This window comes from Sesamum indicum, linkage group LG9 (assembly GCF_026168435.1).
Source record: "Sesamum indicum cultivar Baizhima isolate 11 linkage group LG9, ASM2616843v1, whole genome shotgun sequence".
Taxonomy (NCBI): Eukaryota; Viridiplantae; Streptophyta; class Magnoliopsida; order Lamiales; family Pedaliaceae; genus Sesamum; species Sesamum indicum.
Window position 1 is genome coordinate 5,540,544 of NC_142665.1, and position 20,996 is coordinate 5,561,539.

At 32.9% G+C, this 20,996-nt stretch overlaps 3 protein-coding genes, 1 non-coding gene and 1 pseudogene across 4 annotated transcripts; 1 reads left to right on the forward strand and 4 right to left on the reverse strand.

Moving 5' to 3' along the window:
• Positions 1-158: 158 nt before the first annotated feature.
• On the reverse strand, positions 159-2,533 carry PIP2;4 (plasma membrane intrinsic protein 2;4). The gene is made up of 4 exons (XM_011091602.3): positions 2,138-2,533; positions 1,321-1,616; positions 706-846; positions 159-528 (listed from the first exon to the last, which is right to left on the reverse strand). Exons 1-4 carry the CDS (start codon positions 2,445-2,447, stop codon positions 415-417), a joined length of 861 nt encoding a protein of 286 aa, XP_011089904.3. The 5' UTR covers positions 2,448-2,533; the 3' UTR covers positions 159-414.
• An 8,106-nt stretch (positions 2,534-10,639) lies between these two features.
• On the reverse strand, positions 10,640-11,422 carry LOC105170716 (Ribosomal protein L11 family protein). Its single transcript, XM_011091603.3, has one exon. The coding sequence runs from the start codon at positions 11,370-11,372 to the stop codon at positions 10,872-10,874; it is 501 nt and encodes a 166-aa protein (XP_011089905.1). The 5' UTR covers positions 11,373-11,422; the 3' UTR covers positions 10,640-10,871.
• An 887-nt stretch (positions 11,423-12,309) lies between these two features.
• Positions 12,310-15,320, reverse strand: LOC105170717 (Tetratricopeptide repeat (TPR)-like superfamily protein). Its single transcript, XM_011091605.3, has 2 exons — positions 15,127-15,320; positions 12,310-14,482 (listed from the first exon to the last, which is right to left on the reverse strand). Exon 2 carries the CDS (start codon positions 14,337-14,339, stop codon positions 12,465-12,467), a length of 1,875 nt encoding a protein of 624 aa, XP_011089907.1. The 5' UTR covers positions 14,340-14,482; positions 15,127-15,320; the 3' UTR covers positions 12,310-12,464.
• A 2,365-nt stretch (positions 15,321-17,685) lies between these two features.
• On the forward strand, positions 17,686-18,637 carry LOC105170718 (protein S40-4). The gene has a single exon (XR_016067258.1). It is a non-coding gene; the product is annotated as a protein S40-4 (transcript).
• A 1,442-nt stretch (positions 18,638-20,079) lies between these two features.
• On the reverse strand, positions 20,080-20,996 carry LOC105170719 (protein S40-4 pseudogene; annotated as a pseudogene).

Here is a 20,996-nt window from a genome sequence, read left to right on the forward strand (position 1 = left end):
TATCTATCTCACCGTCAAAGATTATATAATTATTTTTCATTTGAGAAGGGTATTTATAATATTTAAAATAATAAGGAATATTCATAATTATAATAAATTTTGAAAAGAAAGCTGTAATTTACAATATACTAAATTAGGAAGTTGAAAATAAGACAACATTATACCATAAAACACAAATCCTTAAATCATGAGAAGATCGATGAATACATACAAGCACTTGCTGCAACAAAACAAAGAAAAGCAACTTCGATACATGGAAATTAAACAAGCACAGAAAAAAAAAAAAAAAAAAAAGAAAGGATCGATTCCACGGGAATATATCTACAGTTTGATGGTGATCATGCAATGGCCCTCTTCGCCATCAATTTTCAGGCAAACGCATCCATAAAATCATCTCATCCGTTGATTGCTCAATTAGGCGTTGCTCCTGAAAGATCCAAGAGCCTTGATGGCTGCAGCCCTTAGAATGTATTGGTGGTAGAATGCAGCAATGGCAGCTCCAATGAATGGTCCCACCCAGAAAATCCACTACAATTTGATAAATCCAAACTTTGGGTTAATTTAATTTAATCTATATATAGATATATGTGTGTGTCCATCATTATTAATTTTCAATAAAGAACTTTTTTTTTATTCTAGTATTTTTATAGATTATTATGCAAAAATTAATAGCTATATCGACCGATATGTTTGTAATATACGTACGTGGTCATCCCAAGCCTTATCGTCGTTGTAGATGACGGCGGCACCAAAGCTCCTAGCAGGGTTGATGCCGGTGCCGGTGATGGGGATGGTGGCTAGGTGGACCATGAACACCGCGAAGCCGATCGGAAGGGGAGCCAACACCTTCATGTATTAGCATCACCACATAATTATTGATTAAATACTAGGAGTTGAAATATGTTGAATGCGTGTGCATGCTATAAATTTTTATTATATTTATTAGTAAATAAAAGAAAAGAAAAATAAAATGAATATAAATAAAAGATTATTGATAAAAGTCAATTGATTCGAAAGGGATTTTAAGGGAGAAATTTAATAATTATTCAGTTTGTAGGATAACATAAAATAATGAAATACATAACCATCCTAACATGCAAATAACATATGACAAAACACTTTAGCTTACCTACTCTTAGTTTAATAATATTAAAAAATCTTCCACAATCACACTAAAAAAAGGTCAATGATACCTAAACCTCACACTTAATTTTTCATGCTTCTCTAATTCTTGTTAATTTTATTAATGATGAAAGTTATGTATAAAATTTCGAAATAATTCATAATAGATTTGTAAGGGAGGAAGGATTAGGTGCTTACGGGGACATGGGAGTCTCTGGCGTTTCTCTTGGGATCAGTGGCTGAGAAAACAGTGTAGACCAAAACAAAGGTGCCGATGATCTCAGCGCCCAAACCCACGCCCTTGTTGTAGCCGGCGGCGAGCTCGTTGGCTCCGCCGCCGTACCTGTTGTAGTACGACTTCTGGAATGCTTTCACCAAACCCACACCGCAGATTGCACCCAAGCACTGTGCTACCATGTACACCAATGCTCTTATCAGTGACACTTTTCTTGCCAAGAATAGCCCAAATGTCACCGCCGGGTTAATGTGCCCTCCTGCAACAATTAATTAACAATATTTATTAATAATATATATATCTCCCTCAAATATATTAGCTAGTGATATATAAAATATTAAATATATAGTGATATTACATAATTGCTAATCTTCCGTATTCGATGAGGATTTTTTGGTGTTTATTACGAAAATATTTTTTTCAGTAATTTTTATGTTGATAATTATGTATACAAGTTCTTAATAACAGTAATTAGTGGTAAAAAAAATTTGGCATAAAATTATCAGTATAAATAATTAGTGATGAATGTATAGTGAAAATATATTTACAATAATTCACTACTATATGTATGCGTTACTGATTGTCTGCATGTAGTAATAATGTTATGTATAATTTTTTTATGTAATGATTATGTTGTAATAAGATAAAAATTATTACTAATAAATATATATTTTTAGAATTATTATCTAATATTTTGTGGTTAATTTTAGAGTGGAAACTAATAAAGCAGGCAAAAAAGGGTGAGAATTAAGCCTTTTACATGCATGTGAACTCACTCACCAGAGATACCGGCGGTGCAGTAAACAAGGATGAAAATCATGCCGCCGAAGGCCCAAGCAATACCGAGAATGCCGACTCCGCCGCACTCATCGCCGCCGTGGGCGGTGTCGCTCTGGCTCTTGTATCCGATAACCGTTAACACGGTGATATACAAGAAAAGAAGTGTGGCGATGAACTCCGCAATCGCCGCTCTGTAGAAGGACCATTTGGTGAGCTCGTCGACGTCGACCAGCGGCGCCGGCGGAGGGTCGTGGTAGTCCTTGGCGGAGTACTCGGCCGCCGGTTCCGCACTCTCAACGTCCTTTCCCATGGATATGTATGCTCGCTCTGTGTGTGTGAGTGTGTCTGTGAGCTGGGAGATTGTGTGTAGTGTGTGTGATGGCGGAGAGAGTGGAGGGCGTGTTTGGTATTTATGGGGGGCGGAAGAGTGCATGGGTTAATTAAGAAAATTAATCATAAAGTTTAAATTAATTTCATTGGCCGCCCCTAACAAAACAAAAATAAAATTAATTATTAATTAATGTGAGATTAGAGAAATGATTAACCAAAATTTGTAGCCGACCATTACAGATTAGTGGCGAATTTCTTCGCTTGCATGGCCCCGCACCTTCGTCACCAACGCCGCTCTATTGCTGTCCCCTCACATACATAATTAATTATTAGACTTAATAATAAATAAATTAGTAAATATTAATTAATTATAATTGTACGACTATTATGTATTTTTGTTTTTGCTAGTGAAGTCTGGTTATTAGTCATATCTAATAACTATCACAAATATTAATTAATTGTAGTTAAAATTTAAATTTTTGAATTTGTTTAATCATAATAAATAGTGTTAATTTGTCATAATGATTTTAAATTATAATCATTTATAATATAAAAAAGAATTATTTTTTTTCTTGGGTAGTGCAGGGATATTTGGCTGAATAAATTTTAGATATATTTCTAAGACCTTTAATTTTAGAAGTGCTTTTTTAGTTTACAGGATACCTTATCATATTTTAAAGAATGATTTATTGATTTTGGAGGTGAAAAATGTTTAATATTAATATTAATTTAGATCTTGTAATTAAATAATAACAAAAACAAAAGGAACTCAACTAATACTCCTTAGAAAAAAAAATTGAAATATTTTTAATTGTATTAGGAAATTAAAGAATCCACTAATTACTAATTCTAGATTATTAAATTAGGTTCTAAAAATAAATTTATTTCATCTTTTTTTTAAATAATTTTCTCAATAATTTATAGGCCCACAAGATATAAAACATTAAATTGTAGAAAGAAATTAACAAATTCTTTTTTGCCCACATTACCATGCATGAATTAATCCACCCATTATCTCAATTAATAAAAAGTACCATATGAGCACTTTCATCACTTCACTAATTAAAAAGATAATTATCATCAATAATTTGCTTTCCCGGGGAATTATATATTAATTGAAATACTAAATGCAATAAAGCCTCGTGTGAAATTAAAATACTAATGGGTAAAAAAAAAAACCCTTCTGAATTAAAATATATATATATATATATGATGTGCTTTCGTAAATATTTGTTAAAAAAAAAATAAAATAAAACAATGCAATCCCCTAATGCAGGAGGCTATAAACTTCTTTAAACGTTTTTTAGGTCATGTTTCCTTTTTTTTTTTTTATCACGAAATTTTTTATTTATTAATATTTTATATGGGATTAAAAGGCAATGAATCAATTAATTGAATTATATGCTTGAAATAATATTTTATTTTTTAATTCTTATTTTTTTTATAATTTTATCACGGGCGTTTTCGTTCCACATTGAAAATGAAATTCTAATGTATGGGATGAGAGTGAAAGATTAAATTCCTCCCAATAAGTGTAACTTCAAGATTTTAAATATGTTTATTGACAAGAATCCGTCTCAAAATCCATTTCTGGGACCAATGAGTAATAATAACCCATAATCGGACAATTGATGAGTTAAGTCTCCACATGACTTTATTGTTATTAAGTGGTGTCATTTGTTGTTAATATTATCTTTGAGACAATTCACTAATCATTATTATGATAATATACTTAATTAATCACGCATACAAACAGAGTTGTTACTAATTAGTTAGTTTAATTATTTTTAATATATGGGTAGTGTGTGTTGTCATGTTGTAGTGTAGTGTAGTGGACAGCTTAATTCTTCGCCAGATGAATTTATCTGTATTACACCTATAAAGTTGTTCAATTATTTGTAATTAAACTTGTGGTGCTGCTTTTGTGTACATTTTTCTATGGTATGGAACAGCTTTCAAGTTATGAGAGTTGAAGGTATTAATTTGAATAATATTAATTAATTAAGGTTGAATAATTTGCATAATTACTTGTGCATTAGTGGTTCAAAATCCCTTTTGTTTAAACAATGAGGAAAATTTACATTGATAGCTATGTTTTGTCAATAATATTATTTTAGTATCTGAATAAATTAAAATAATTTAATTAGTACTATACGAGTTTTATCGTTAATGTTATTTTGGTAACTAATTAATATTTTTTTATGTTTCTTATTTTCTTGTTATGTAGCGATCGTTTTTACCTTCAGATATCAAGATAAAAAAATAATAAATATACTAAAAAAATCTTGCATAAATTTTATTTAATTGGCTCTACTTTTGTTATTTTGAGTATTATTTTCATATTTGGTTATCAAGATTATAATATTTTATTATATTTTTATTTCTCAACATTTATAAGAAACTCATTATTTAATAATATCCAACTCCGCCCAAGAAATAAATTTAAAATAATAATAATTTTATTCTAATGTAATTAAATATATATAGGACATATAAATATTTATTTATGGTTAAAATTATTTTTTTTGCATTTAATCGAGATATTAACATTCGACTGCAAGAACTGAATAGATTCAAGAATTTTAAATTTTTTATGATAAATTTTCAAAAAAATTAAAAATTAATTGAGTTTATCTGAGGTTGCAAACTGAATTTTTTTAAAAGAAAAATGTAAACAACATAATATTTTGGGACGAATAAGAAAGAGGTGGGCTTACGTAGGCCCACCGACCAGGTAGGCGGAGCCGACCACCCAATGGTGAAAGCCCATCTGTCATGACTCATCATTCCTATCCACTCACACCCCACCACGTTTCCACACATCATTTGGTTTTGCTTTCTCCTCCACATATTATTATTTTATTACCACTTTCCATCATACCCTTTATTTTCCAACAGTAGGATTTTGGGGTTACATCACGTCAACCCCTTTTTCCCGTTCACGTCGTTTTCCGAGATTGAACTCCTATCTATGGCTATTACTGCACCACGTGTCCCATCCCAGACAAAATTAAATATTTTAATATTAGTGTTATTAGAGATACAAATTAGAATTTTATTATTTGATTTCTTAATCTTGACCACATTTTATTTTTAAATAAATTAAAATCGACATCTCTTAATATTATCTCTAGTTGTATAGATACTCGTGCATTTTTTTATAAAATTACTAATAATTTTTACAATGGGGTTCAATGTAATTTATCCTCGATTAGGAGTTGCATTTTTAATTATAATTATAGTATCACGCATTATTTTTGTAATTTTATAAAAAAAATAAAATATTTTTGTAATTAAATATAATCTCAATAGGTGCCGATCTAGAGTGCAGTTATGGGCTCTCACCTCGTGAAAACTTAAATACATTAGTCCTTTTTTTTATTTAACCAAAAAATATACTTCCATAGTATTTATGGATAAATTATTTTGATGTACTAACCGTACATCATTCATACATGAGAAATTTTTGTTTGCTACACGCACAAATGTATATATAAGTAGGGGTTGGTTCAGTTACTGATCAAATTAAATTAAAATTAAAAAATTTGTAGGTATCAAAATTGAATAGAAATACTCAATTTGACATTCGATTTTGATATGTAAAAAATTTTTGGAAACACTACAAATGATCGATTAATTACCAAAATTGAAGCGATTAATTTGAAATTGGAAAACCAGCGTAGAGGTGCATGCAGTAATTAACGTTGTGTGTATCTTATAAGCTCTAAGATTAAAATGCACTGAAACTTGTTTAATTTTACTTTTGTGGTCGTTAAACTGAACCGGCAAATCTAAGCATTTTTCTTAGGGTAAATTACAACAATAGTACTTCCTTTGTAAAATTAATAAGTGTACCTCTAGCTCTTCTGTAAAACTACATCTAAAATTGTCTGTAGTTGTAATTTACATCGACACCATATTAAAATTAGCAAAAAATTACATTGACAAGGTTGTGCTTGTAATAATTTTACAAATAACAAAAATACTTGTATAGTAAATCTAATTTTAGAAAGTATTGAGATAATTTAATCAATCAATTAGTTTTAGTCTACACATTTTGTGACTTGTATTTCAATCCGGGGACTCAATTGTCTCTTAGTACTAATTTTGACTGTATAGCTTTAATTATTGTATTTTATTTTTCTTGGAAAAGTGCATTATATAATCCCCTTTAATGACACAAACCAATTAATACTCTCCATTTGAAGAATTACTTTACGAGGGGTCATATATATGTAAACTCTTGCTACGTTGTAATGCATTTTCCCTTCCTTTGTGTCATATATTTTCTCAACTCATTCAGGTTTGATTGAATTGAACTAATTACATGATATTATACTTGCAGTGTGAGTGACTCCATTTTTTAACTAGGTATAACATATAGAAGCGGATTTTTGTGTTATCTGAAATTTGAGTTCTGGTAATATTGCACAATTTTGAGTCATTGTTTAAGTAATCCACTTTAGTGGACTAATATATTTTGTGAATGATTAAGGGAGTATGTGTAAGCGCTTAAAATAATGTACCAACTTCTCATAAAAAATAAACTGAAAAATATTTTTGATTTATAGTTCATGCTTCTGAACTGCTTTGATTAAATTTGTTCAAGTCAAAAGCTATATATAAATAGCTCCATCGATCCCAACTTTTACATAAATTTGTAAATATCCAACTGTTTACTCTATTGCAACTTTTTTTTTCAATTCCTCTAATTTTCGTTTAAACATTTTTAATAATTTATTTCTATCACAAAAATAGAAACTATTGCAAATATTTTTTGATGCTATTGCCAACAGAGATTAAAAAAAGACAACAGTGGTGATCACAGTATGTAATTAGGATAATGCATGTTTCAGTATTGGTGTATTAATGTAATCCATAATGTATGATATGATTATTGCATCAACTCTATTTTATTGAAAAAAGTTATATAGAGATTATTACATTACTTGTGATATATACAACATTAGTATTAAGTTTCAGCAACTTGGGCCGCATAAAATGCTGGCAACAAATCATCAAGAAAAATCTCATCTCGATCACCAAACAGCTGCATTAGTAGTGCGTAGCTAGTACTGATTACTAGATGAAACCTGGAAAATTCGTGGGTTGTTGCTGTCGTCGTCTAACCACTAATTTGTGGGAGAAGCCGACCTGAAAACGAGAAAGGATGTGGAGGAACCAATACTTGAGGTTGAAAATAAGGATGAAGTAGTTGTCGTCCCAATCATGGTCTTCCGGTGATCTCTCTTCTCTGATGGTCTCAAGCGTGGGACAATGAGAGGGTTTAGCTGGGAACAGCACAGGCAACGGCGCCACCTCCACGCACTGCTCCGCTCCTCGCACCATCCTCTTCCTCGTTTGCATCAGATGGATCAAGAAATATGGAATAATATTGTGTTTGGAGTTGAGACGATATTGTATGTAGATGAATGAGGGTTTAAATAGGGAAAGGAGGAGGGAAAATATCTGGGACAGAGGAGAATTATTGATGGATATAATGAGAAATGGTGGGAAGAAGCACCACGTGTGTGTGTGGATTTGGACAAGATGGGGTTGGGGGTGTGATGATGTGTTAGGGAATCAGAGGAGTATTCGGGATACTATGTATTGGAATGATGAGTGGTATATTCTTCTTCCCATAGTTTTGGGGCAACCACAGTCTGCTAATTAATCTTGTTGCTGTCACTCTCATTAACATTAATTCTAGAATTATATAACCCCTCACTTCTTTACTATCTTCTTCACCATTACCAACCCAAATAATATTCAAAAAAAAAAAAAAATTGAGATTGAGTGTCAAATTGGCATAGCAAGGGTACAGTTTGATAAAATGGATTTGTTGGAGTTCTTACCCCAAAGTAATATTGGCTGTGTTTCATTCTAAATGGTATTACACTAATCACGTGATACATTATTTTATTTAGATGATGATGCACTAATTACAGGCAACTATAATTCACTTACTATCTGGGATTCCTCGAAGCCGATCGATCTAGGTTAAGAATATTAATTTTCATAGTTGAACCGGCAGAGGGGCAATAAGAAGGGAGGTGGTTGGAATTTGCAACGTTGATGCCTTCTTGAGAAAGTTGCAAGTGAGAGCTAAGAGATGTGCACTTACAGATAGAATTGACAGAAAGGGGGCGACAAGGATAAGTCTTCGGAAGAACTTGGAACAAGCAAAGCTCCAAGCAAAAGCTGTAATAACGGCAAATCATCCGCATTGGAACAATATTCGGCCCACTAGTGCATCAGATCACAAGTAGAAACCAAGAACCTGGTTGGAACAAAGGCGAGGCAACTCACCACGCATTCCGTTCAGTAACGTAGTGGTTACTTTTTGGAGCATAGACGGAGTCTGCTGATATAACTAATTCTTGTGATACCATTAAACCATATCCAAGCACCACGAGACGGTGGTTTACATAGATAAAACACAGCCGCACTGTCATGTCAAGCAATAGAGCACATGCACGGATCAACCATCGAATTAAGATGAATAACACGACAGAACCACCTTTAGCCCCGTTTGTTTTGATGTATTAGCTTCAATAAGAAATATAATATAACTTAATATAGTATTTATTTAGAGGTACGGGACCGAGTATTAGACTATGTGCCTTGTACTAATCGTTGTTCCACTTAAATACTCATTCCACTTTAGAGATGGGATGAGTTATCTTAATGACCACAACCAAACAAGCAAGCATGTGATTTCTCAATTTTGCCCGCAATATTTCTGTTTCTAATAAATCTCAAAGAGTTCAATAGTAATCTCTCTACTCAACCCATGTGTATCGCTCAAAATAAACAAATGACTAAATTATATCCTGATGCCATGCATCTAAGCAAACAACTTATAATTAATTCAGAGCTTTTTTATCATTAATTTAATTAAAAATAATCCTATCACCATTTTTGCACCAGTAACTCATTTAACGGAAAAGGGGGAGAATAAGAAAGCGTTTGAGCTAATCAATGTACATAAAATTTCATAACCCATTTGTTTTTGTTAAAAAAAATCCTAATGGACACCTTCTAGCTGACAGCTCTACTGGACATCTGTAAGCCGCTAGAGTCTCCGCAAGTTCGAAATGCATATAAACACCTGAAGGGTTTATGTAAAGGCAGCCTAAACTACTCTAAAGGTGCTTAAATGGACCTGTAATGCTTTCTTTTGGTGCTTACAAGCACCACAAAAAACTTTCATGTTCTAAACATGTATATCATTCTTTTAAAGCGAAAAATCTTAAATATACTGGTTAAGGAAAAACAAGATACGAATTTAGAATTGACAGCAAACAGCACCAGTCAATTTCTTAATTAGCGACTAAATACACAATTAGGGAATTGTTTCTTAATCTACCGTATTTGACATTTATTTCGTATGTTTGCTACACTTAGTTATTGTGACATATTTCGGAATCATTTTACACACACACACACACATATATATATATATATATATATTACAAGAAGTAGAAGTAGAAGTATCAGTATATACAAATTTCTCTTAACTAATATCTTACCTTCCACGACATACTCTGCTGCAGTTGTTTCTTACCAGCATTAGACAATTTTTATAATTATTCAGGGCAACACTCAGAAAATTACATTAAGAAACAAAAAAGGCTATCACATAGAATCCTACCATGAATGAAACAAACAAGACAGAGTGACTACCTTCTAAGCCCAAATTGAAATTCAAAATATTAGCATTATTCACAACTAAAATCTAGTTCAGGCTTTTCAGCTATTTAAGCATCAAGAAAAGCACATTCGCAATTGGTATACATTGAGAATAAGATTAATCAATTCAAATTGAAAACTAAGAAGTCTAGCAATAAACTAAAATCAGTAACATGGCCCCTTAATATTTTCCAAGCAAATCATCAACTAAACGAGACAGCAAGCTAGTACATGATGCAATATCAAAATATTTCCAATAAAAATCCTAATCGCCAAGCATCATCATTTCAATCACCAATTCATGGCCCAAAGACCCTAGAGATACCCACAAAAGAAACAAAAAAGAATAGTAAATAAAACCACAAATGTAAAGTCTTTCCCAAAGCCAATTTTAGTGCCAAGTACAAAAGTTTATAACTTAAATAATCAATTAAAATATATGCATATTCACGAAACACAAGCCACATCTGCAAAAAACCATACCGCAAGAAACAAAATAACATTTGGTCCAAAAAAGATCATAACAATCTTCAAACTACATTGTAATATAAAAGTACTAATACCATTAATAGCATATTTCATCGTGATGTTTCCACCTCACATAAAAAAAATGCTCAAAACAGTTCCCTCCTCAAAAACCAGTTGTAAATAAAAGACGATAAATAACAAAAACTATATGAAATTGGGAATTACAAACTCAACCTCCTCCCGCTCAATCTTGGGGAATTTCCACATCGCCATCGGAGATCTCCTGCTGCAAATCCTTGGGATCCTTTCCATCGACAGTGCATCCAACAGAAACGCAAGTGCCTAGAATCTCCTTGACAGTGCCAGCCAAATCCTTGGCCATGGAACGAGGCCTCATCACCTTGGCGATCTCAATGACATCGTCGAGGGAGATATTTCCGTTATGCTTGATGTTCTTGGTCTTCTTGCGGTCACGCTCGGGCTCCTTCAGCGCCTTAATAACTAACGCCGCAGCGGAGGGGACGACAGTTACTTTGGCCTGGCGATTTTGGACCGTCAGCTTGACGGTAACGCGGAGGCCCTTCCAATCCTTAGCGGTTTCCTTGGCAATGTCTTCACCAATTTTTTTAGGTGACAGTCCGAGAGGACCGATTTTCGGGGCCAGGGAGCTGGCCGCTCCGACTTCTCCGCCGGTGACGCGGACGAAGACGTCGACGACCTGTGTAGGATCGAACTTCGGCGGCATTGCTGGTGGTGGCTAGGGTTTTGAGAGTACGAAAGAATGAAAAGGAACAAAAATAGAAGCAAATTTGAGAAATATAAGCTAGGGTTTTGGTGGAGAGGCCCATTTTGGGATTTGGGCCTTTCACTATTGGGCTAATAACATTATGATACCAGAGTTTGTAGGTTGGGTTTAAGTCTTTTAAATTGTCGATACTATTTATTTATTATTAAGGGGAGACTCCTACAATAAGTATTGTAGCATGGACTAAAATGCTCTTTATTTTATTATTTTTCATTGAATTATCATCTCTTTTATTTTAATTATATTAGTCTAATATATTTTAATTAATTAAAAATAATTATAATAATTAAATATATATATTATTCATACATATTCAAAATTAATTTATGTTATCGATTTTGATCAGTTATATTATATTTTTTTATTTATTTAATTAAATAAATACAATAAAAATTTAAAGTATGTATTGAGTTTGCTTCGACTGTCAGTTAAATGTTAAGAGTTTTAAAATAATTAATTTTGATTTGACAAAGTATTTATGTACTAAAATGGCCTCAAATATATTTATATTTTTCACAACATAATCTTCTCTTTAGTCATTAAATTTGTCAATATTTCTCCACGCATGCACATTTACAAATTTAATATTTTAGTAGTTTAGATAAATTATTCATTCTTTTTTGTTCTATTAAATTAAATAAATATGAATAAAGCTTTAAGAGTACACACCGAGCGTGAGGCCGTTACTAATCTAAAGTGAAATGCATTTCCACAAAGTGGATTTGAAATCAAATAGACCATAATGATTTGAGTTATGTAGACCATGACTAAGCACTAATGGAGTCAAAATCAAATTGACCACAACCTAACTAATTGAAAAAATTCAATACAAAATAAAAAAAATAAAGAAAATGCTGAAGTAAGTACAGTTCGAAGATACAGGGAATCCACTATCCGGTATAAGCATTTCATGTTCATAATTATAGTTTAAGTCATAAAAACATATACAAACAAAGTAGAAGCTACAAATGTACAGTTCATGTTGATTCTTAACAAGCAGGCTTGTTAAGCAACAGAAGCTAGGGGCGACGGTCACCAGTAATCACCACAAGAACACAAACCATCAACGCAATGGTGAAACCGGTTGCGGTCTCTCATAACTATTTTTCTTCGCGTAATTCTGGAGATCAGCTTAATAACAGCATGACAATCTGTACACACCCGGAGGTTTTTAACAATCTTGATTGTAGTCCCTGGTTTTGTGCTGATCAGCCCAAATGCAAGGGCCAGCCTTTCACTGTGAACCTCAAGTGTTCGCTTCTTGTCAACCTCTCCAATGTTATGTAAAACTGCCTCCGTCTGTGAAATGTACCCGTGATCGTCAAGCCACCCGTTCATCTTCTCTAGCATCTCATAGATTTCTTTTCTTTTTGGATGCTTCATATCACCTGCGAGAAATTCGTGCACTTCGTTATTCACTTCAACTGAGCTACAGCCAGGCTCCTTCTGCACCCCACTCTGTTTCATCATAGCCCTCATTCTTGCCACCCCATCCCAGTTTCCTGTGGCAGCATATATATTAGAAAGAAGAACATAAGTTCCTGAATTTGCAAGACCACGTCCGACTAAGAATTCCACAATCTTCTCTCCCAATGAGACGTTCTTGTGAAGTGTACACGCACCAAGCAATGTTCCCCATAAAACAGGGTCTGCATCAATGGCTCTGCTCTTAACAAGCTCATATGCTTCTTCGAGTTGTCCAGCTCGACCAAGAAGATTCACTATGCATCCATAATGCTCAACTTTCGGCCGAATGCCATATTCATCTTTCATTGCGTTGAAAAGGGCCCAGCCTTCAGAGACCAATCCGCCATGTGCACAAGCACTCAAAACAGCGATGAATGTTACGTCTGTAGGACGGACACCTAGCCAAGACATTTCCTCAAACAACTTTAAAGCATCTTGGGTAAGTCCATGAATAGCATATCCTCCAATCATAGCATTGTACACAACAACGTCCTTGTCCTCGATCCCATCAAACACCATTCTAGCATTCTCTAAACTTCCACATTTGCTGTACATATCAATCAGAGCTGTGCCCACTTGAGTGTTTATTGAATTCACGCTATACCGAAGGTAAGAATGGATCCATTGGCCTGATTCTAATGCTCCCACCTGACCACATGCAGAAAGAACTGCCAGCATTGTTGCTTCATCAGGCTTCACCCTCGTCTTCAACATTTGCCTAAAGAGAATCAAAGCCTCATTTGGCCTTCCATGTTGAGCATACCCGTCAATGATCACGTTCCAACTCACGACATCCCTCTTTTCCATTCCATCAAACAAAATTCTTGCCTCATCAATATTGCCATTCTTTGCATACCCAGTAATCATTGTTGTCAAGGAAACCAAATTCCTCTCAAGCATTGTGTCAAAAAGCCTTCGAGCTAAAACTATATATCCACCTCTTGCATAAACATCAACAAGTGCAGTTCTAACATAAGTATCTGATTCAAACCCAAACTTATGAGCATGGCAATGGAGGGCTTTACCAACTTCCAATGTGCAAGCTTTCAGGATAGAAGATAATGTAAATGCATTAGGTTCCACATTTTCAATTAGCATTCGCACATAAAAAAGAAGAGCTTGCTCATGGAGACCATTTATTGCATGGCCATGGATTAAGGCAGTGTAAAAGAAAACATTAGGACTCTGAGTACGATTAAAGAGTGTCACAGAATCTTCAACATGTCCTAGTGAAGAATATGAGCGCTGGATCTTGAAATTCAAGACTGGATGGCTTTCCAAGCCATGACGGATAAGGGATGCATGGATTTGCCTGAGATGCTTGATGGTTTTGCTTTTATCTATAAGCAATGCAAGTTTATCAGGTTGTGGTCGCTGGTTCTCTGTGGTGTTTGCAGTGAACTGAGTTGGCAGTGCCACAACAGGAGAAAATGAGGACATAACTTCATATACCAATTCAGAAGTTATGATCCTAATAAGGCTAAATAATAGAAAATCATCTGGCACATGATTCAATGCTTAAGATGCTCTGGAGAACCAAATTGTATCATCATCCAGTATGCAAGTAATGTTTGGTTTAATACCTATAAGCACCAGGAATGAAACAGAAGTTAGAAATTGAAAATCCATATAGAAATTAAAACATAAAAGGTCATATAAAATAACTGCAACTCTAAAGACTTAATAGAGTATTAGGATAATAGATAAAGTCATGTAACTAGAATATAAATATACAAATCTCAAGTTACTAAGCAATAAAATAGAAGCTCCTAATTACCCATTCAATTCATAATATGTAGCAACACTGACGGAAGTACAGACAACAGAGTGCAGCATTCTACCTCTCTCTCTCTCTCACACACACACACACACACTGCAGCATCCAATAGGCTCAACCATATTGAAATGTTCAGTATTGTTCTATGTGTATATTCCTTTGGTGTCTAAGGTTCGTATGCCCCCCCTCCGTGTACCTATTCCATGTTTGCAATGCCAATCTTCTCACCAAACAGAAACAATATTCGACCAAACTCGAAATAAACTCGCCGTTTCCAATTCAATCATTAAATCGACCAAAACGCAAGCGATAAAGGTAAAAGTCGAACTAAATAAAGTCTAAATAACAATCTTAATCTTCAATAAAAAAAAAAAAAACAAAATCAAATTGAACAAAGTCGGGGTACGATTTCAGAACTCAAATTGTTGAAGAAGGAATTGGTTACAGTACCTGAGATATGTCGGTCGAAATCTCACAGAAAAGTGGAGAATCCTATGTCTGTGCTTGTAGAAATTTGCAGTAGACAAACAGGGTTTATATGTACGAGTGTGTGTGTAGTTTTTAATTTTCAACTCTTATAAGAATGAAAGAGAAAGAGAAAGAGAGAGAGAGAGAGAGAGAGAGAGGTGGATTGTGGTTTATATGTAATGCTCGCATTTGCTGTCGTCTGGCTTCAGGTTTTCATATTAAGAGTTTTTTTCTAACAATTTTACATTTTAAGTTTAATAAAAAAAATTTAATTGGAAAAAATATCTTTTAATTATAATCAAATAATCTATAATTAGTGAATTAAATAGTTTGAATTTTATTATATTTTACAGACTCAAAGTTAAGTAATAAACGAGTACAAAAAATACACACAAAAAAATTCATTAAAAAATTTTATTAATTTAGTAATAAAATTAAGTTATTAACTAAGGTAAAGCACACTTTGCCCCTCTGAGCTATGGTTGAGTAACTAAATAATTTTTTGAATATATTTTCTTTTAAAAATATTTATATTTCTAAAAATATTTAATTTTTGGTTAAGCATATATATTTGTCTATCTCTTTTAAACAGCATATATGAATTACTGGTTATATTATACCTTTTTATTTATTAACAGTTCCTCAAACAGTTATAAAATGTGAATTGCTTTTTGCAACAAATCAACTAACTTAAACTTTAAACTCGACATGATTGGTGATAAATAAATGATGTTCATATTAACACAGTTTGTCAACTAACTTTAAATTTTATGGAATTGAACCTAAAATAAATAGTAGGCAAATTTCATTTTTCATCCTGCAACTATAGAGTTGTTCTACTTTGATCTTTTATCTTTTTAAAAACATATTTAATCTTGTAATTTTTATACTTTTGACACATTTACTTTTATAATTATATGGACATCTAATTTAGTCTTGTATATATGTGTTCTGGTAAAACACATTTGGTCCTGTATGTTTTTCAAATGTGATACTTTTAGTCCTTTAGTGTCAGTGACAATATTTTTTATTGGATAAAAAATGTGTGCGTTCACGCAATATTTACTTAATGTTTTTCAACACAACCAGATGAATTAATTCCTCAAATAAAAACACATCAAATAATTTCCTGAAATCTTCAATCTTAAACCAACGATTTCATAATCTTTTCGAATCAAACATTTAAAGAATTCTCAAATATTTTGAAAAGCTTACCGATTAGCAAGGAGAGAAATAGGAGATATTTGGGTGAATTAGGGTTTGAGAGTACAAGAGGAAATCTGGAATTTTGGGTATGGAATTTTGAGAATATGTGTTTTTTTCTTGTAGAAAATAAAGTTTTTATTTCCATCAGTTTGCGTGTAAGGTTCACTAAGTTTTTTCGACCATTGTTTTTCCTTTCCTGCCAAAAAAAGGACCAAAAGTAGGGTTAATTATTTTTTTGTTACCAAAAAAATAAAAAAATTATATTAATATAATTTTTTAAATACTATAATATTATTATTACGAGTCGCACTTTTTAACAGCAACTCGATTAAAAAAATTTGTTTTTAAAAAAAGCCAAGTCGCGATTCAAAATCGCAACTTGGTGTCGTGATTTGTAATATCACGACTTAGTATATTTTTATTTTTTTTAATTTTGTTTAATTATTTTTTTTATAAATTAATTATATATAATTAATTAACCCACCAAAGTATCATCTTTGAAAAATAAGAGTAAATGTGTTTTATTGAAATACAATCAGGACTAAAATTGATGATTAATAATAATAAGAGTAAATGTGTCAAAAACATAAAACCTGACCAAATGTATGTTTTAAACAAGATGAAGGACCAAAAGTGTAATATCCCTATATTTAAAGGATGAATAGTCAAATTTCATCATATTTAATAGAGATAATTATACTCTCATCTCCTAAACTTTATGTGGTTTAAAAAATTATATCTAGCATCCCTGATATTTGCTTTTGTCTAATAAATTAGTTAATCAAAATTCATCGAATTTTGTTGATATTACAAAAAAATAAAAAAAACTATATTTACTCCGATTAACTTATTGCAGGTTAAAATAAATCTTTTTATAATCAAATTATCTTTATACATCTTCACGCGTTAAAGCATATGAAGAGGTTTATCTTCATTGTTATACGAATAGTTTAGTTCCAAAAAAAAAAATTTGACCTTCAATAAGTTAGAAATAAGTTAATTGAGAATATATATAAATTTCTATTCAGTTATTCTGTTAATATCAACAAATTTGATAAAACAAATGAAGTAACTAATTTATTAGTCAGAAACAAATTGAAAAATTATTAAATATAATTTTTTAAATTATAAAAAATTTATATGTAATTATACTAAACCTTATGCAAGAACAGTTTAATTATGTCTAAATAATATTGTTGTATGAGTTGTACTTGTCAATAGTTTTACAGCAGGGTAATTAGTTAGTCCATGAGCGAAGTGGATAAAGTAAAAGTTGCGTGGCATCTTAGACGCTTTTTGCGGGGGACAGAAAACGTACATATCCTGTGTTTGATCAAATCGCGCTTGCAGAGAGAGAAAGGGGGAGATGACAGTTGAGACGACTGATGAGAGAGAGAGCGCGTTATCCATTCCGTCCCTTTATAAAAGCAGTTGAAAACCCCCTGCTTTTGAAGTATCATATTAACAAATCAGATTCCCATTTCATACAAACTCTATTTCATAATTCATACAAAGCAATTGACTGGGCTGCAAATCAAATCCTCAAAAATCAGCATCGGTTGATCGTATACACATGCATATGGCGGCACCGAGAAGCTACTTGGGCAGATCAAACTACAGATTCCTTTCGATCGACCATGGCCTCAGCAACGATTCGATTATCTTCGAGCTCGACGAGTCTGAGGTCTGGAACTCGGGGGCGCTCTCGCCGTCGCCGGAGATTCGGAAGTCGAGTTGTAGAATACACAGGAAACGGTCGGCGGCTGCGAGGGCGGCGTCCCTGCCGGTAAACGTGCCGGATTGGCCGAAGATATTGAAGGAGGAGTACAGGGAGAACAGGAGCAGGGAGGGCGATGATTACGAGGAGGAAGCAGAGGAAAATGAGAATCGGATTCCACCGCACGAGTTTTTGGCGAGGACTAGGATGGCGTCGTTGTCGGTGCAGGATGGGAGAGGGAGGACCCTCAAGGGGAGAGATCTGAGAAGGGTTAGAAATGCAATTTGGCAAAGAATTGGGTTTCAGGATTGATTGATTCATTCTCACTTTTTTTTTTGTTTTAATTTAATGAAAAGTGAGATTTTTCTTTTTCATTTTCCCACTCTCTCTTTTTTTCCCCTCGAAGATGTTGTAGCTTTAATTTTTTTTTTCCTTTTCAATTTGACTTTTCTCATTTTGAGAAGTGCTTTATTGACTATGTCTGATTGTGAAGAGAGGACGTTTGTAACTTTGGTAGGCATTCAATTCAAATTTTGATAGGACAAAATTGAAAAGTATGTGTTAGGTTTACCGAATTTTCTTTATTCATTTTTTGCTTTTCCAAAAAAATAATAATAATAATAAATAAATTACAGTAACATCCCCTAGTGTTAGGCTTAATTATACAAACACCACTGTTCATTACAAAATTGCAATTTACAAGTACACTTCTTAAAGTGGTAGTGACAATTACATACAATACTATTTAGGGCAGAATTTTACAAATTAAGCTTAATCACGAACGTATTAACGCAATAAAAAAATTGACAAAGTATGATTAACCAAAAATTCAACATTTTTAGGAAAAAAATAATATATATATATATATATATGTGGGTGTTTTTTTTATATAGTTTCCAAAGAAAATATATTTAAGAAACGAATACGTGATTATTTATTTTTATTGAAATATTTACATTCATTAAATAATTAATAACTTAAGTTTAAAATTATATTAATGTTGTATAGTTTCATTTAATATTTTTATACTGAATTTACGCGAGAAAGCTGCTGAGTGGACTGGACTTCTAGAAGCAGCAGTGGGGTCAGCAGATTAAAATGACAAGGTCAGATTCACTTGCGATCTTATTTGGGAATTGGTTTTGTTACTTGACTTAGTACGCCCACCAATTGAGAACCTCTGAATACCAATATAATCAAGGAATAATTATATACTGAGTTTTCGAAATTTGTTGTAATTATATTTATTTATTTTTTTATTTTAAAAAGTGCATCTAATACTGTTAAAATTTATTTTTATCTAACAAATAGTTCTTTCATTAGCCAAAATTCATTAAATTTATTGATACCAACAAAAAAATTGAATGAAAATCAATATTTACCCTCTATTGATTTATTATTTTGGCTAATTGCACATCAAACAGTCATTTTTATTAAAATACTTTTATAATTGTGAAGATATATATGCCCACATACAATAATGTTAAGATGTATAAGGATGATTTGATTATAAAAAATTCATTTAACCTGCAGTAAATCAGTAATAAGTCAAACTACAGGGGATCTTACATGTAATCACACTAAACCTAATGAGAGAGGCGTGTAATTATCCCTATAAACAAAATAAATCTTAACTACGGTGCACGACAATTATTAATTAGTTGTTATTTCCATGAGCGATGTCAAAACATTAACGATAACTAAAAATCATGTAAAATATTTCATCATAGTTAAAACCATCATGATAACTGCTGATTAAGCATGCTTACAACTTATGTTTCTTCATTGATTTTGTTTAGGTGTAGCATGTTGCTAGTATTGATTTTAAGAAATAACTAGACTCATTTAATTCGCCAATAATATTTTGTTATAAGTTATATGTGCTAAATTAGTCTTCTTTTTTTAGGTTTAAAAAGAGAAAAATTCAAATAAAAATCAAAACGCATCATATTCAATCTATAATGAATTTAAATATGCGGAATCAAGTACAAATAAATACATAAAAAATAAAATAATCAAACACAGAATAAATAATGTAAATTCAGTAAACTGATACATCTTTTAAATTCCCTCACCTCAAAATTAGAATTGAATCTAAATTCTCTCCTCACAATCAATCACTCATTGTAAAACAAAGGGCTTCTCAAAATGAGAAAAGCAAGAACAAATTATAGCTACAGTATCTTTAAAAGGAAAAAAAAAAAGAAAAAAGAAAGAGAGAGAGAGAGAGAAGCGGAAAATAAAAAACAAAATCAATCTTGAAACCCAATTCTTTGCCAAATTGCATTTCGTACCCTTCTCAGTTCTCTCCCGTTGAGGTTCCTCCCTCTCCCTTGGTGCACCGAGGAGGCGGCGATCCTCGCCCTCGCCAGAAACTCGTGCGGCGGAACTCGATTCCCATGTTCCTCGGCTTCCTCGTCGTAATCATCGCCATCGAGGTCCCTCCGCCGACTCTCCCTGTACTCTTCCTTCAATATCTTCGACCAATCCGGCACGTTTACCGGCAGCGACGCCGCCGACCGTTTTCTGTATACTCTAGAACTCGACTTCCGTAACTCGGGCGACGGAGAGAGAGCCCCCGAGTTCCAGACGTCGGACTCTTCCAGCTCGAAGATAATCGAATCGTTGGAGAGGCCATGGTCAATGGGAAGGAATCTGTAGTTTGATCTGCCCAAGTAGCTTCTGGGTGCCGCCATATGCATGTATACACGATCTGTCAACTATGCAGCCCACCAGTTTTGTATTCCTTGGAAATTATCTGTTCTGTTAATGATGAAGATAGATGATAACGAGAGGGGTTCTTATATGAACTGCTTTAATAAAGGGTCCGAACGTCAGAACTGCTTTGATCTCTCTCTCTCTCTTGAATCTCCTCAACTGCCATCTCCCTCTCTCTCTCTCCAAATACGATTTAATCATAGGGACAGTT